At 44.0% G+C, this 17,208-nt stretch overlaps 1 protein-coding gene across 1 annotated transcript in view; it reads left to right on the top strand.

The window, feature by feature from the left end:
• The window catches only part of myrf (myelin regulatory factor), a 326,052-nt gene that overhangs the window by 279,330 nt on the left and 29,514 nt on the right, over positions 1-17,208 (top strand). Inside the window, exons 19-22 of the mRNA XM_086008505.1 lie at positions 1,103-1,175; positions 2,905-2,993; positions 4,356-4,421; positions 10,408-10,502. Of these exons, the coding sequence (XP_085864631.1) occupies positions 1,103-1,175; positions 2,905-2,993; positions 4,356-4,421; positions 10,408-10,502 (323 nt within the window). The remainder of the gene's footprint in view (positions 1-1,102; positions 1,176-2,904; positions 2,994-4,355; positions 4,422-10,407; positions 10,503-17,208) is intronic.

A 17,208-nucleotide genomic window follows, 5' to 3' on the forward strand; every position in this document is an offset into this window, starting at 1 on the left:
GCCAGAAGCTGCCACTGGGAAAGCTAAAAGTAACACTGCTTTACAAAAAAAGTTGGTGTATAATGCTGTAGCTATGGGGCATCATCTGTATAGATTTTGTGCTCTCCAGCCTGCCTCATGTGGGAGAGCGACTCGAGGACTGAAATTACTGTTGGCGATGTTATACAAATCCTTAACACACTTGTATCAAATTCCCCTCTCCGTTATTTTAATGGAGGCATTTACTTGCTTCTGTTAAAATAACTTAGAAGGGAATTTGATATGAACGCATTCAGTTTTTGTACGGTAACAATCGACAGAAGTTTGTACCCTAATGTGTACCTTTCCTGTGTCGCGTATCCTTTTAATTTCTGTTGTTACTGGGGCTGATGATACAATCCTGGCTGCACAGCAGGATAAGGTGCCATGCGCGCCTGTGCATCAATGAACTGATCTCACCCCATGACATGACATGCTGGCAGTGCACCAAGGGCGCTATAGATTGTATCTCAGACACCAGCGGCACATAAATGGCAGCTGGTGCCTACAGACAAAAGTACATTTGGCAAAAGGTGAGGCGCACGGTACCAGAGGAACCTTTTGAGAACTGACAAGTCAGAAGGAGGTAGGCCGAATGGCCCTAGTGCTTGGTCAAGGCCTTGCAGGAAAATCATTTAAATTTGGTTTCCCCTTCAGTACCTGTGATGGGGAGTAGCCCTAATTTGAATAGGGTTTGAGACCTAAATGAACCCAATTCACTGATGGTGCACAGCACTCTATGCTCTGCCCGGCTGCATTGGAATGCACTAAGCACATTGGGCACAGAGTAGGCCTCAGGCTTTTGCACCCAGTTACACAGGGAAGTCACGATAGCAAAATACTGCGGATGCTGGAAATCCAAAATAACAACAGAAAATGCTGGAAAAACTCAGCAGACCAGGCAACGTCCGTGGAGAGAGAAACAGAGTCAACATTTCAGGTCGAAACCCTTCGTCAGGACAGCCCCTGATGCACTTTAGCACAATGGGCGGCAGTTATCAGATTATCTGCCTCACCGTGTTCATTGCAGAAGAATACACCTCTTGTGAGCCGTGCACTTACAAACATGTCTGTTTATTTACAGCCAAACTGGCAGTCATTTTAGTCGGGCAGGAAGTGGGCCACATAAGAAAAGGCACCCAAAGGTTGGCAATAAGGTATGGATCCATAAGAATGATAAGGATTTAAATTTTATCAGTCTGTCGGACTTCATCTCTCCTTAATCTCTCTACATTTTAATATTTCACTATATCTGTGTTTGTGTCTATTCAAATCCCACCATGGCAGTTTGAAAATTTGAATTCAGTTTAAAAATCTGGAAATTAAAAACTGGTATCAGTGAAAGCTGTCAGACTGTCATTAAAAACCCAATTGGTTCACCAATGTCCTTCAGGGAAGGAAACCTGCCATGCTGACCCAGTCCAGCCTATATGTGACTCCAGTCTCACACCAGTGTGGTTGACTCTCAACTGCCCTCTGAAGTGGCTTAAGAAGCCACTCAGGGCAACTCGAGATGGCCAATGAATGCCGGCCTTGCCAGTGACACCCACTCTTGAGAATGAATTTTTAAAAAAAGGCTCTGTTTCTCTTGCACCTCTTTCTCTTTATCTGTATCTCTCCATTTTTCTGTACCTCTATCTCTACAGAATAAATATTTCTTGATCTTTTCTGTTCAGTTCTATCTAACCCACAAATTATTTCTTATTGAAAATCCGTTCTGAAGTTAAATGACTCATTTCACAAATGGAAGATAAACTCAAAATAATCCGACCAGAATGTATTGTGGCTGATGAGCAGACATTATGGTGTTTAGCTTGAAATGACCACAAGTTCCATTATGGTGCTTGACTTCTTTCCTCATTTAATGGCTCTGGGTAGACTGCCCCCTGCTGGCTCAATGAGTAAATGCACTACCTGGTGTGGCTATAAAGTTTTTTGTTTTCTGGTCTCTGTTGCGTTAGATGACCTCAGCAGTTCGTGCGATTAAAAATTATCCTCAGAGCCCTGGCCCTGGGAAAGGGAGACAAAATTGAGCCAGGATTTAATATTGTGTGACCCCCTGGCTCAAACACATGTGCGCGCATCAGATGAACACACATTTGGCTCAACTGTGTCACCATCCAGATCTAAATAGTCTGCCGATGCTCAATGGAGAATGGAGATTTGGGTGAAGTGCTGGAGTGTGACTGGTGCCTGTGAAAGACATACTACAGCAGAATCAACACCTTCAACTAGATTGATTCCTGGGATGAGAGGGTTGTCCTATGAGGAGAGATTGAGTAGAATGGGCCTGTACTCTCTGGAGTTTGGAAGAATGAGAGGTGATCTCATTGAAACATATAAGATTCTGAGAGGACTTGACATGATTGTTTCCCCTGGTTGGAGAGTCTAGAACTAGGGGGCATAGTCTCAGGATAAAGGGTCGGCCTTTTAAGACTGAGATGAGGAGGAATTTCTTCACTCAGAGGGTTGTGACTGCTTGGAATTCTCAACCCCAGAGGGCTATGAATGCTCAGTCGTTGAGTATATTTAAGGCTGAGATCGATAGATTCTTGGATTCTAAGGGAATCGAGGGATATGAGGACCAGGCAGGAAAGTGGAATTGAGGTCGAAGATCATCCATGATCTTATTGAATGGCAGAGCAGGCTCGAGGGGCCGTATGGCCTTCTCCTGCTCCTATTTCTTCTGTTCTTCTGTTCAAGAGGGATGAGAAAGAAAATTAGAATAAAGTTTCCAGGTACCAGAATCTCTCATGTTACGCCACACAGTCTTGTTTGACGCCAGCTCCATGACTTTTCAAATTGTCTGCAATTATAATTCAGGTGCAAGTATCCTGTAACACAGGCAATCTCTCAAAGATAACATTTGTGTGTCTCCATCCCCAGGCTCATTCTAACCCAACAGAACAGGGTTGCCTCAGTCAGAGGTTCCTCCAGGGCACCATCATAGCTCTCGTTATAATCATGGCATTCAGGTAAGGATTAAGGCTTCACACATTCAGCCTGGCACTGGCAATGCTCAGGTCTAAGTATAAGGCTGATGAATGCCTTGGTAACGTGTCCTGCAACATACCAGTACCAAGAAGAGCCTTGTGAAATCACTGAGAATGTGTGTGTTTCCAACACTGTCTAGTCCTGGCTCACTATAAGACCATGTTCCAATCCCGTGCATACACAATCACAGTTGTATTACATAGAGCATAGTGATATACTTCACCAATCAAAAACCACACACTCTACCCCAATTAAGCATCACCCCATGATATCCCACAGGGTCCCATATTCCAATCCTGATATCCTGCAGTGTCCCACATCCCAGAACCTGATAACCCACTCTGTCCCACATCCAACCCCTGATATCCCACAGGCTCCCACCCAGTCCTGATATCTCACATGCTCCCACATCGTAGTCCTAATATCCCACAGGGCTACACATCCCAGTCCTGATATCTCACAGGGTCACACATCACAGCTTACAATTTGAATTTCCTACGTAGTAACTCAGTGCTAGCCATCCAATGCTAACTCCTTCAGGGAAGATCAGAAGTTTGGGGAGGGGAAAGTCGTGCATCTATATAATATCCACAATTTAAATGTTTTTAATTTTGTGGCAACATCAAACTCTGGGTGTTTTTTGTAGGGATGGGGTAATTCTTTTCCCCTTTTACTTGGCTCCAATAACATGGACAGCAGCTCATTGTGGTTCATTATCAGGGAATGGTCAATTCCTGTCTACACTTACATCCCCCACATATCGTAATTGTGATTGTTGCTTCAGCTTTGACCTGGGTAGTGCAGTGACGGTCAGTATTGCTATGCTGATGAAGCTCCATTACCTGGTGCAACATCTCCCGTCCTTTTGAGTCCTCTCAGAGGGAGGTTGCCTAATCTGTGCCAAGTTTTGCTCAATTTGGTGCAGTGGACTCGCATCCACTGAGACTTTCCCAAAAATATTTGACTTAGTATGCTGAAGAGCTGTTGGGATGGGGTTGGGGGAGTGGAGTGGGGTGGGGGCGGTGTGGAGGACATTTTTGTTCCATCTGTCTGGGCCGGAATTGAAGCTTGGTTCCAGAAGTGAAATGACAGTGCTTAACTCACTGCGACATTCACTCCAACATGACACAGCTTCAGTTTGTCCTATTCAGCTATCGAGAAAAAATGCTGCCTCCAAAATAAAATAACTTGCATTACCATTTTCTGAAATCTATAAATACCGGTTTGTTGAGTAATCTTGAAGCACGTTAGAGATCTCCAGTGGCAGGAGTAATGAACTTTAACCCAGAGTAAGTCTGCCCTAAATTGAGATTGTACTAAACTGGTGTCTTTTTCCTCATCAGTGTAATATCCATGTCCACCCTCTACGTGCTGAACTTGCGCAATGACGATGGGGCAGATGCCGATGGGTAGGTGGATGGAACTTTGAGTTTCCAGAGCAGTGAGAAGTCTTTAGACTCTCTAGTCAGGAAATACCTGAGCTGAAAGATCTTGAGAGACCAAGATGTTTGTTGCCCTTTATGGATTCATGATGTGTTTCATGGAAATCAACTTGAAGTCTTGATCAACTCACGGTCTTTAACCTTGGTATTGATATGGGACAATGGATGATGTTGTCATTTTTGCCCTACTAGTTTCAAACATGGATCAACCTTGGCCATCTCTTAGAGCCAGCTCTCTAATGTCTATCAATGCAAATATTAGTTAAACTAAAGTCCTCACTGTTACCAAGTCACAGTCAAAATATCCATGTCAACTGGTCCTTGCCCTTTGAAGAAAGCTGGAGCAAAACCTGGGGTGAGAATATCAAAAAACTTGAATCTTAAAAGGACGGAAGTGACGTCAAGACAGCCTTTTAATCGTGTATTGATGTGCTGTCCACTACCAGTTTTTGTCTTATTGTGTCCCCTTGACTCTGGTACTTGACCTGTCCATATCTCCATGTCCCTAACTAGAGCTTAAGAAAAACACTGCTCTGGAACTCTACATTGAAAGTTATTTTAATTATGTATTAATCCTTGCGTCTCCCTTTTTTTTCTCTCTCTCTCTCTCTCTCTCTCTCTCTTTCCCATATCCATGTACACCTATCTATGTCCCGCATTGGCTTGTCCCTGCAGTATGGTCACCATGACTACAGTCTGCATTATTTCCTTTACAGAGAGCAGGGATATCAATGACTCTGGGGGGAGCTTAGTCACTGGCCAGTAATTATGTTGTGGTCAGGTGCAGAAAATGATCAAAAAGACGAATGGGATGTTAGCCTTTATATCTAGGGGGCTAGAATAGAGGGGTGGAAGTTTTGCTACAGCTATACGAAGCCCTGGATGGACCACATCTGGAGAACTGTACAGTTCTGGGCACCGCATTTTAGAATGGATATATTGGCCTTGGAAGGAGTGCAGCGAGATTCACCAGAATATTACCAGGGCTCTAAGGGTTAGATTATGAGGAGAGATTACATAAACTAGGCTTGAATTCCCTGGAATATAGAAGGTTAAGGGGTGATTTGATTGAGGTTTTTAGGATTTTGAAAGGAAATGATAGGGTAGATAGCGAGAAACTTTTTCTGCTGGTGGGGGAGTCTAGGACAAGGGAATATAACCTTAAAATTAGAGCCAGGCCATTCAGGAGAGAAGTTAGGAAACACTTTTTCACATAAAGGGTGTTAAAAGTATGGAACTCTCTCCCACAAAAAGCAGTAGATGCTCGCTCAATTAATCCTTTTAAACCTGAGATCGATAGATTTTTGTTAGCCAAGGGTATTAAAGGATATGGAGCCAAGGCGGGTGGATGGAGTTAAGTTACAGATCAGCCATGATCTCACTGAATGGCGAAACAGGCTCGAGGGGCTGATTGGTCTACTCCTGTTCCTATATTCCTATGTTCATCCGAGGTATGTTGGTACCTGGAATCTACAACTGCGTTTTTCCTTTTCCTGATCTGCTTTATTTATCTGTTTCTGATTTGTAAAGCTGTCATTATGGAAGATCATAGACTCAGCAGGTCTGAGGGAACCTGCTAATTATGTCCTCATTCAGCATAAAGTGGACTCTAGATTGGAGTTGGTGGTCACACTGAACATGAAGTGCTTTTTTTTATAAATGTGATGGCTCTGAGTCAGAAGGTTGTTGCTTCAAATCCCATTCCAGGACTTGAGCACATAATCTAGGCTGACACTCGAATGCAGTACTAAGGGAGTGCTGCACTGTCGGCAGTGCTTTTCTTTGAATAAGATGTTAAACCGAGGCCCTGTGGGTTCAGGTGGATGTTGAAAGATACCATGGAAGTATCTGAAGAACAGGGAGCTCTCCTGGTGTCCTGGCTAACATGTCAGCAACTAACACCCCCAAAACCTGATTTACTGGTGATTTTCTCAACACACCATGTGGCATCTTGCTGTGTGCAGAATGACTGCTGTGTTATTCTACATAACAGTTACTCCACTTCAACATAATTCGTTATACAGTATGTGGAGTACTGAGAAGCTAGTATATAAATACAAGTCTTGTTTCTTTAAAATCCTCCCTAAAATGGTCAACAAGAAAGAAAGTAAAACTATCTGTAATGAGGCTCCCTCTCCACATAAGAGGATTAATCTCTAACACATAAGAACATAAGAACATAAGAAATAGGAGCAGGAGTAGGCCAATTGGCCCCTCGAGCCTGCTCCGCCATTCAATAAGATCATGGCTGATCTGATCCTAACCGCCAATCCACTATGACAGGACTATCTCCTGAATCTAACAGAATTAGACACACGAAACAGGAGCAGGATCAGGCTACACGGCCCCTGGGCCCGCTCCGCTACCCACAGGGCCATGACCGATCCGAACCTAGACTCATGTCCAAATTCCTGCCCGCTCCCCGTAACCCTTAATTCCCTTTTCTTCTAGGAAACTGTCTATTTCTGTTTTAAATTTATGTAATGATGTAGCTTCGACAGCTTTTTGGGGCAGCATATTCCATGGACCTACCACCCTCTGAGTGAAGTAGTTCCTCCTCATCTCAGTTTTGAAAGAGCAGCCCCTTATTCTAAGACTATGCCCCCTAGTTCTAGTTTCACCCATCATCTGGAACATCCTCCCTGCATCCACCCGATCCAACCCCTTCATAATCTTATATGTTTCAATAAGATCGCCTCTCATTCTTCTGAACTCCAATGAGTAGAGTCCCAATCTACTCAACCTCTCCTCATATGTCCACCCCCTCATCCCCGGGATCAACCGAGTGAACCTTCTTTGTACTGACTCGAGAGCAAGTATGTCCTTTCTTAAGTATGGACACCAAAACTGTATGCAGTATTCCAGGTGCGGTCTCACCAATACCTTGTACAACTGAAGCAATACCTCCCTATTTTTATATTCTATCCCCCTAGCAATGAAAGCCAACATTCCATTGGCCTTCTTAATCACTTGCTGCACCTGCATACTAACCTTTTGAGTTTCGTGCACCAGGACCCCCAGATCCCTTTGTACTTCAGTACTTTCCAGTTTCTTGCCATTAAGATAATAACTTGCTCTACGATTTTTCCTGCCAAAGTGCATAACCTCACACTTTCCAGTATTGTATTCCATCTGCCAAATCTCTGCCCACTTACTTAGCCTGTCTATGTCCCCTTGCAGGTTTTTTATGTCCTCCTCACTCACTACTTTCCCTCCCATCTTAGTATCATCTGCAAACTTTGATGTGTTACACTCGGTCCCCTCCTCCAAATCGTTAATATAGATTGTAAAGAGTTGGGGACCCAGCACTGACCCCTGCGGAACACCACTGGTTACTGATTGCCAGTCTGAGAATGAACCATTTATCCCAACTCTCTGCCTTCTGTTAGATAGCCAATCCTCTATCCATGCCAGAATATTACCCCCAATCCCGTGATTTTTTATCTTAAGCAATAATCTTTTGTGTGGCACCTTGTCAAATGCCTTTTGGAAGTCTAAATACACTACGTCCACTGGTTCACCTTTATCCACCCTATATGTTACTTGCTCAAAGAACTCCAGCAAATTTGTCAAACATGACTTCCCCTTCATAAAACCATGCTGACTTTTATGAAATTATGATTATCCAAATGTCCTGTTACTGTCTCCTTAATAATGGACTCCAAAATTTTACCTACCACAGATGTTAGGCTAACCGGTCTATAGTTTCCAGCCTTCTGTCTACTGCCCTTTTTAAATAAGGGTGTTACATTAGCAGTTTTCCAGTCTGCCGGGACCTTTGCTGAGTCCAGGGAGTTTTGGAAGATTATTACCAATGCATCCACAATCCCTACCGCCACTTCCCTCAAGACCCTAGGATGTAAGCCATCAGGTCCAGGTGATTTATTCGCCTTGAGTCCCATTATTTTACCGAGTACCACTTCCTTAGTGATTTTGATCGTGTTTATCTCCTCCCCCCCTATAGCCCCCTGCTTGTCCAGTGTTGGGATATTCTTGGTGTCCTCTACTGTAAAGACTGATACAAAATATTCATTCAGTGTTTTTGCCATCTCCATATTTCCCACCATTAATTTCCCGGTCTCATCCTCTAAGGGACCAACATTTACTTTAGCCACCCTTTTTCTTTTTATATAACTATAAAAACTCTTACTATCTGTCTTTATATTTTTTGCTAATTTACTTTCATAATCTATCTTCCCTTTCTTAATCAATCTTTTTGTTATTTTTTGCTGTCTTTTAAAGTTTTCCCAATCCTCTATCCTCCCACTAGATTTGGCTACCTTATATGCCCTTGTTTTTAGTCGAATACTATCCTTAATTTCTTTACTTAGCCACGGATGGCTGTCTTTTCTTTTACACCCTTTTTTTCTCAGTGGAATATACTTTTTTTGGAAGTTGTAAAATAACTCCTTAAATGTGCACCACTGATCATGTATCATCTTACCCTTTAATCTATTTTCCCAATCCACTTTACTCAACTCCGCTCTCATACCTTCATAGTCTCCTTTATTCAAGCTTAGCATGCTTGTTTGAGATACAACCTCCTCACCCTCTAATTGAATATGGAATTCAACCATGTTATGGTCACTCATTCCAAGGGGATCCTTTACTAGGACATTTTTAATTAATCCTGTCTCGTTACACAGGACCAGATCTAAGGTTGCTTGCCCCCTGGTCGGTTCAGTTACATACTGCTCAAGAAACCCATCCCTAATACACTCGATGAACTCATCCTCAAGGCAGCCCTGCCCAATTTGATTTGTCCAATTAATATGATAGTTAAAATCCCCCATAATTATAGATGTTCCCTTATTACAAGCCTCAACTATTTCCTGATTGATACTCCGTCCAACCGAGTTGCGACTGTTCGGAGGCCTATAGACTACGCCCACTAGTGTTTTTTTCCCCTTATTATTCCTTATCTCCACCCAAACTGTTTCATTATCCTGATCTTTTGACCCAATATCATTTCTCTGTATTACAGTGATTCCTTCCTTTATTAACATAGCCACCCCACCTCCCCTTCCTTCCTGCCTGTCCTTCCTGATTGTTAAATAACCTGGTATGTTTAATTCCCAGGCATTGTCACCCTGCAGCCATGTTTCCGTAATGGCCACAAGATCATACCCATATGTAGCTATTTGTGCCTTTAACTCGTCTATTTTGTTACGAATGCTACGTGCATTCAGATAGAGAACTTTCAAATGTGTTTTGTGACACTTAGTTCCTGCTTTTGCCCTTTTTATTACTTTACCTTTTACTCCATACCTTCTGCCCCTTCCTGACACGCTCTGGTTTTTAATTTCCCCACTGCTACCTAAGTCTATGACCTTCTCTGTTGTCATTTTTATTATTTGTTCTCTAGGAAGCTCCCCCCCACTAGTTAGTTTAAAGCCCTCTCTACAGCCCTAGTTATATAATCCGCCAGGACTCTAGTCCCAGCACTGGCCAAGTGAAGCCCGTCCCAACGGAACAGCTCCCTCCTGCCCCAGTACTGGTGCCAGTGTCCCAGGAAGCAAAACCCATTTCTCCCACACCAGTCTTTGAGCCACGCATTTAACTCTCTTATTTTATTTGCATGAGCAAATAGTCTCCAGGCGCCATCTCCCCCTCCCCCACATGAGCACATTGTTACTGCCCTTCATGTGACAACAGTTGTCTTTGGGATACTTTGAAGTGACCGTCTTTCGGGTCAGAAGTGGGTTTGGTAACTGGAGTTATGGGCTTCCAGTATCACCTCACCTCGCCAACAGGAGCAACGGAATTGAGTGAAGAAAACTATACCGGAAAATCTCGGCTCCCACTGAGCTCCCGTTATCCATGAGAATTCTCTCGATAATCAAGGCCGCAGATAGTTGAGGTTCCTCTATAAATGGATGCGCCAGGTTATTTAGTTTAATCATCCACAATTATGATCAATTTTGTATAATTATTCTTTATTTTTGACGTGCAGACCACTTGCAAATGTCAACCCGGACTCAACCTCGACAGAAAACCATTGGCCGACGCCTCTAAATGCACAAGGCACAATTGCAGCTCAGCAGCCAGGTAGGTTAACCTCATCTGACACCAAGTGGAGCTAAAGTTGGGACTGGAGAATGGGACACTATATTGCCGAGGTTCTGAATGCACGTTCCTAGAGCCAGGAACTTGTGGGCATTTTCCCGCTAACTTTCTGTTTGGTAAACTTATTGATGGAAAACCCGATATGTGGGCAAGGCTTCCTGCTGCAAGCGCGCATTTGGAAAGTTGGCTTCTAGCTATCTATAACATTTTAAAAGACTTGGGTCTCATGCACACACTCGGTTTATTACACTTCCTGCGTCCCGATTCTGGCACACCAGGATGAGGGGGCTGATTGTGAACTGTAATCGTGCACAATGCAGGGTGAATGAGCCTGTAAGTAAGAACATAAGAAATAGGAGCAGGAGTAGGCCAATCGGCCCCTCGAGCCTGCTCCGCCATTCAATAAGATCATGGCTGATCTGATCCTAACCGCCAATCCACTATCACAGAACCATCTCCTGAATCTAACAGAATTAGACACACGAAATAGGAGCAGGATCAGGCTACACGGCCCCTGGGCCCGCTCTGCTACCCACAGGGCCATGACCGATCCGAACCTAGACTCATGTCCAAATTCCTGCCCGCTCCCCGTAACCCTTAATTCCCTTTACTTCTAGGAAACTGTCTATTTCTGTTTTAAATTTATGTAATGATGTAGCTTCTACAGCTTTTTGGGGCAGCATATTCCATGGACCTACCACCCTCTGAGTGAAGTAGTTCCTCCTCATCTCAGTTTTGAAAGAGCAGCCCCTTATTCTAAGACTATGCCCCCTAGTTCTAGTTTCCCCCATCATCGGGAACATCTTCCCCGCATCCACCCGATCCGACCCCTTCACAATCTTATATGCTTTCCTAGTATTGAGCTGGGAACTATATTCTTAAAGCAAGTACTTTTAAATTGAAAACAGTCACATCTGTGGAACACCTAGAAGTGATTTTAAACTAAGAATTACTTCCTATGTTTGCCATTAAACTTACCTTGTAAACTTCCCAATGCTAGCTCACATAGCTTCATCTGCAATATAAAGTATTTATATTGACATCAACGTTATTTAAAGGTTTTGTCCCATTTCATGTCATTTAATTAAAGATTTATTCAGAGAATGTCTGCCATCAGGCTGCAGTTCCCCTTCTCTAGCTCCCTGCTTGGGTCTCAAGTCCGCTTGCCATGTCTCTGCTGCCTACCCTCACTCCATGTCCATCCTTGCCTTGCCTGCCCATCTGAGCTTTCCCACCGAGTCTTGGCCCATCCATCCCAGCCCCAGACCCAGCCTTCTATCTTCACTGCTTTCCTAGTATTGAGCTGGGAACTATATTCTTAAAGCAATCATGGTGCTATGTTCAATTTATAGTGCTGTAAGCACTTTCAAAACAAATTGCCAGTTTCTCGGCTTACTGTTGGGGAACTGGCTTTGATCAGGTTCCTGTGGCTGAATGGGTGGAACATTAGGTGGAGAGATAGGGCAGCATGGGAGGAGAGGAAGTGAGGAGAGGATAGCCAGAGTTAGTTAGGGAGTTGGATCAGGGCGGGGAATGGGATATGGAGGTTGATATCTTAGCAGGTTCCTCTAATGAGGCCATATGGGTAGAACTTAAAAACAAAAAGGGGGCAAGCATTTTGCTGGGAGTGTACTATTGGCCCCCAAGCAGTTAGGGGGAGATAGAGGAAAAGATATGTAGGCAAATCGCAGAGAAGTGTAGAAATAATAGGGTAACAATAGTAGGGGATTTCAACTTCCCCAATATTAACTGGGATAGTCAGAGTGTGAAAGGCTTAGAGGGTGTGGTATTCTTAAAGTGCATCCAGGAGAGCTTTTTGAGCCAGCATGTAGAAAGTCCTACAAGAGAGGGGGCGGTACTGGACCTAATTCTAGGGAATGTAGCCAGACAAGTGGTAGAAGTGTCAGTAGGAGAGCATAGTGGTGACAGTGACCATAATTCGGTGAGATTTAATGTAGTCATGGAAAAGGACAAAGATGGACTGGAAATAAAGGCTCTAAATTGGGGGAAGGCCGATTTTAATATGATATGGCAGGATCTGGCCAAAGTGGACTGGGATCAGCTACTTGTAGGAAAATCCACATCAGAGCAGTGGGAGTCTTTCAGAAAGGAAATAGAGAGAGTACAACGCCAACATGTTCCTGTAAAGGTCAAGGGTGGGACCAACAAGCCCAGAGAACCCTGGATGTCAAGGGATATACAAGAATGGATTAGGAAAAAAAGGGAGGCTTTTGGCAGATACAAAGGACTAAAAACAGTGGAAGCCCTAGAGGAGTATAGGAAGTGCAGGGGGGTACTTAAAAAAGAAATGAGGAGAGCGAAGAGGGGGGCATGAAAAAATACTGGCGGGCAAAATAAAGGAAAATCCCAAGGTGTTTTATAAGTATATTAAGGGCAAGAGGATAACCAGGGAAAGAGTAGGGCCCATTCGGGACCAAAGTGGCAATCTGTGTGTAGAGCCGGAAGATGTGGGTGAGGTTTTAAATGAATATTTTGCATCTGTGTTCACTATGGAGAAGGACAATGTAGGCATAGAAATCAGGCAGGGAGGTTGTGATATACTTGAACAAATTAGTATTGAGAGGGAGGAGGTACTAGCGGTTTTAGCGGGCTTAAAAGTGGATAAATCCCCAGGCCCAGACGAGATGTATCCCAGGCTACTGTGTGAGGCAAGGGAGGAGGTTGCAGGGGCTCAGACACAAATTTTCAGAACCTCTCTAGCCACAGGGGAGGTGCCAGAGGACTGGAGGACAGCTAACGTAGTACCATTATTCAAGAAGGGTAGTAGGGATAAACCAGGGAATTACAGGCCAGTGAGCCTAACATCAGTGGTAGGGAAATTATTGGAAAAATTCTGAGGGACAGAATTAGTCTCCACTTGGAGAGGCAAGGATTAATCAAGGATCGTTAGCATGGCTTTGTCAGGAGGAGATCATGTCTAACCAATTTGATTGAATTTTTCAAGGGGGTGACTAGGTGTGTGGATGAGGGTAGTGCAGTTGATGTAGTCTACATGGACTTCAGTAAGGCTTTTGACAAAGTCCCGCATGGGAGACTGGTCAAGAAGGTAAGAGCCCATGGGATCCAGGGCAATTTGGCATATTGGATCCAAAATTGGCTTAGTGGCAGGAGGCAGAGGGTGATGGTTGAAGGTTGTTTTTGTGACTGGAAGCCTGTGTCCAGTGGTGTACCGCAGGGATCGGTGCTGGGTCCTTGCTGTTTGTAGCGTACATTAATGATTTAGATATGAATGTAGGAGGTATGATCAGTAAGTTCGCAGATGACACGAAAATTGGTGGAGTGGTAAATAGCGAGGAGGGAAGCCTCAGGCTACAGGACGATATAGACGGGTTGGTCAAATGGGCAGAACAGTGGCAAATGGAATTTAACCCTGAAAAGTGTGAGGTGATGCATTTTGGGAGGACTAACAAGGCAAGGGAATACACAATGAATGGTAGGACCCTAGGAAGGACAGAGGATCAGAGGGACCTTGGTGTGCATGTACATAGATCCCTGAAAGCAGCAGGACGGGTAGATAAGGTGGTTAAAAAGGCATATGGGATACTTGCCTTCATTAGCCGAGGCATAGAATATAAGAGCAGGGAGGTTATGATGGAGCTGTACAAAACGCTAGTTAGCCCACAGCTGGAATACTGTGTGCAGTTCTGGTCACCACACTATAGGAAGGATGTGATTGCATTGGAGAGGGTGCAGAGGAGATTCACCAGGATGTTACCTGGGCTGGAGCGCTTCAGCTATGAAGAGAGACTGGACAGGCTGGGGTTGTTTTCTTTAGAGCAGAGAAGGCTGAGGGGGGACCTGATTGAGGTGTACAAAATTATAGTTTATAGTTTCTAAGGTGCGATATTCATTATCTAGAATCGGGGCAGAGGGTATTTAAGAATAATATTAATAAATTTAATTAATTACATAGAATGGGAGATCAGGTGATGTGTTGCTGCTGCAATATGTGGGAGCTGGTGGACACCATTGATGCTCACAGTGATCACATTTGCAGTAAGTGTTGGCTGCTCGAGGAATTCCGGCTCCGTGTTGAAGAGCTGGAGTCCGAGCTTCAAACACTGAGACACATCAGGGAGGGGGAGAGTTACCTGGACTCTGTGTATCAGGAGGTAGTCACACCAATTAGATTAATTAATTCAGATGTAGTCTGTGGCCAGGGTCAGGATGGTGTGACTGGAAGTGAGGCAGGTACGGGGATCCAGGAGGTAGTGTTGGAGGAGCCGCAGCCCTTGCTCTTGTCCAACAGGTTTGAGGCTCTTACTCCCTGTGAGGATGGGAACGGGGACTGCAGGGAGGATGAGCAACCCGGCCACAGCACCGTGGAGCGGGGGGCCATTCAAGTGGGGGGAGATAAAAGAAATGTTGTAGTGGTAGGGGATAGTATCGTTAGGGGGATAGATAGAGTTCTTTGCAGCCGAGAGCGGGAGTCCCGAAGGCTGTGTTGCCTGCCCGGTGCCAGGGTTAAGGACATCTCCTCTGGGCTGGAGAGAAACTTGGAGTGGGAGGGGGAGGATCCAGTTGTCGTGGTCCATGTTGGTACCAACGACATAGATAGGACAAGGAAGGAGGTTCTGCTGAGGGAGTTTGAGCAGCTAGGGGCCAAATTAAAAAGCAGAACCACAAGGGTAATAATCTCTGGGTTACTACCTGAGCCACGTGCAAATTTGGCTAGGGTAAATAAAATCAGAGAGTTAAATGCGTGGCTCAAAGACTGGTGTGGGAGAAATGGGTTTTGCTTCCTGGGACACTGGCATCAGTACTGGGACAGGAGAGAGCTGTTCTGTTGGGACGGACTTCACTTGGCCAGTGCTGGGACTAGAGTCCTGGCGAATCGAATAACTAGGGCTGTAGAGAGGGCTTTAAACTAATTAGTGGGGGGGAGGTTTTAAGAGAGCGAAAAATAAAAATGACAGCGGAGAAGGCAATAGAGCAAGGTAGCAGTGGGGGAATTAAAAACCAGAGCATGTCAGGAAGGGACAGAATGTAAAGGTAAAGTAGTAAAAGGGGTAAAAGCAGGAATAAATTGTCAGAAAACATATTTGAAAGTTCTTTATCTGAATGCACGCAGCATTCGTAACAAAATTAACGAGTTGACGGTACAAATAACTACACATGGGTATGATTTGGTGGCCATTACGGAAACATGGCTGCAAGATAATCATGACTGGGAACTAAACATACAAGGGTATTTGACAATTAGGAAGGACAGACAGGAAGGAAAGGGAGGTGGGGTTGCTATGTTACTCAAGGATGAAATCACTGCAATAGTCAGAAATGATATTGGGTCAAAGGATCAGGATAGTGAAATAGTTTGGGTGGAGATAAGGAATAAGAAGGGGAAAAAGTCACTAGTGGGCGTAGTCTATAGGCCTCCTAACAGTTGCAACTCTGTTGGTCGGAGTATAAATCAGGAAATAGTTGGGGCTTGTAATAAGGGAACAGCTATAATCATGGGGGATTTTAACTTTCATATTGACTGGACTAATCAAATTGGGCATGGCAGGCTTGAGGAAGAGTTCATAGAGTGTATTAGGGACGGGTTCCTTGAGCAGTATGTAACTGAACCAACCAGGGGGCAGGCAATCTTAGATCTGGTCCTGTGTAATGAGACAGGATTAATAAAAAATGTCCCAGTAAAGGATCCCCTTGGAATGAGTGACCATAATATGGTTGAATTCCAAATTCAGTTTGAGGATCAGAGAGTTGGATCTCAAACCAGCGTACTGAGCTTAAATAAAGGAGACTATGTAGATATGAGAGTAGAATTGACTAAAGTGGACTGGGAAAACAGATTAAAGTGTAAGACGGCACAAGAGCAGTCGTCTACTTTCAAGGAGATATTTCACATCTTTCAAGATAAATATATTCCACTGAGGAAAAAGGGGAATAAAAGAAAAGACAGCCATCCGTGGCTTAGTAAAGTAATAAAGGATAGTATCCAACTGAAAACAAGGGCATATAAAGTAGCCAAATCTAGTGGGAGGATAGAAGATTGGGAAGCATTTAAAAGCCAGCAAACAATAACTAAAAGATTAATTAAGAAAGGGAAGATAGATTATGAAAGTAAACTAGCAAAAAATATAAAAACAGATAGCAAGAGTTTCTACAGCTATATAAAAAGAAAAAGGGTGGCTAAAGTGAACGTTGGTCCCTTAGAGGATGGGACCGGGAAACTAGTGGTGGGGAACATGGAGATGGCAAAGATGCTGAACAAATATTTTGTATCAGTCTTTACAGTAGAGGACACTAAAAATTTCCCAACACTGGACAAACAGGGGGCAATGGGTGGGGGGGGAACTAAACACGATTAAAATCACTAAGGAGATGGTACTCAGTAAAATAATGGGACTTAAGGCGGATAAATCCCCTGGACCTGATGGCCTACATCCTAGGGTCTTGAGAGAAGCGACGGTAGGGATTGTGGATGCATTGGTGATTATTTTCCAGAACTCCCTGGACTCAGGAAAGGTCCCAGCAGATTGGAAAACTGCTAATGTAACACCCTTATTTAAGAAGGGAAGTAGACAAAAAGCTGGAAACTATAGACCAGTTAGCCTAACATCTGTGGTTGGCAAAATGTTGGAGTCCATTATTAAGGAAACAGTAACAGAGCATTTGGATAAACATAATTTAATAGGACAGAGTCAGCATGGTTTTATGAAGG

Source organism: Somniosus microcephalus, chromosome 15 (assembly GCF_052327205.1).
Source record: "Somniosus microcephalus isolate GS21.2 chromosome 15, FLI_Smic_1.0, whole genome shotgun sequence".
NCBI lineage: Eukaryota > Metazoa > Chordata > Chondrichthyes > Squaliformes > Somniosidae > Somniosus > Somniosus microcephalus.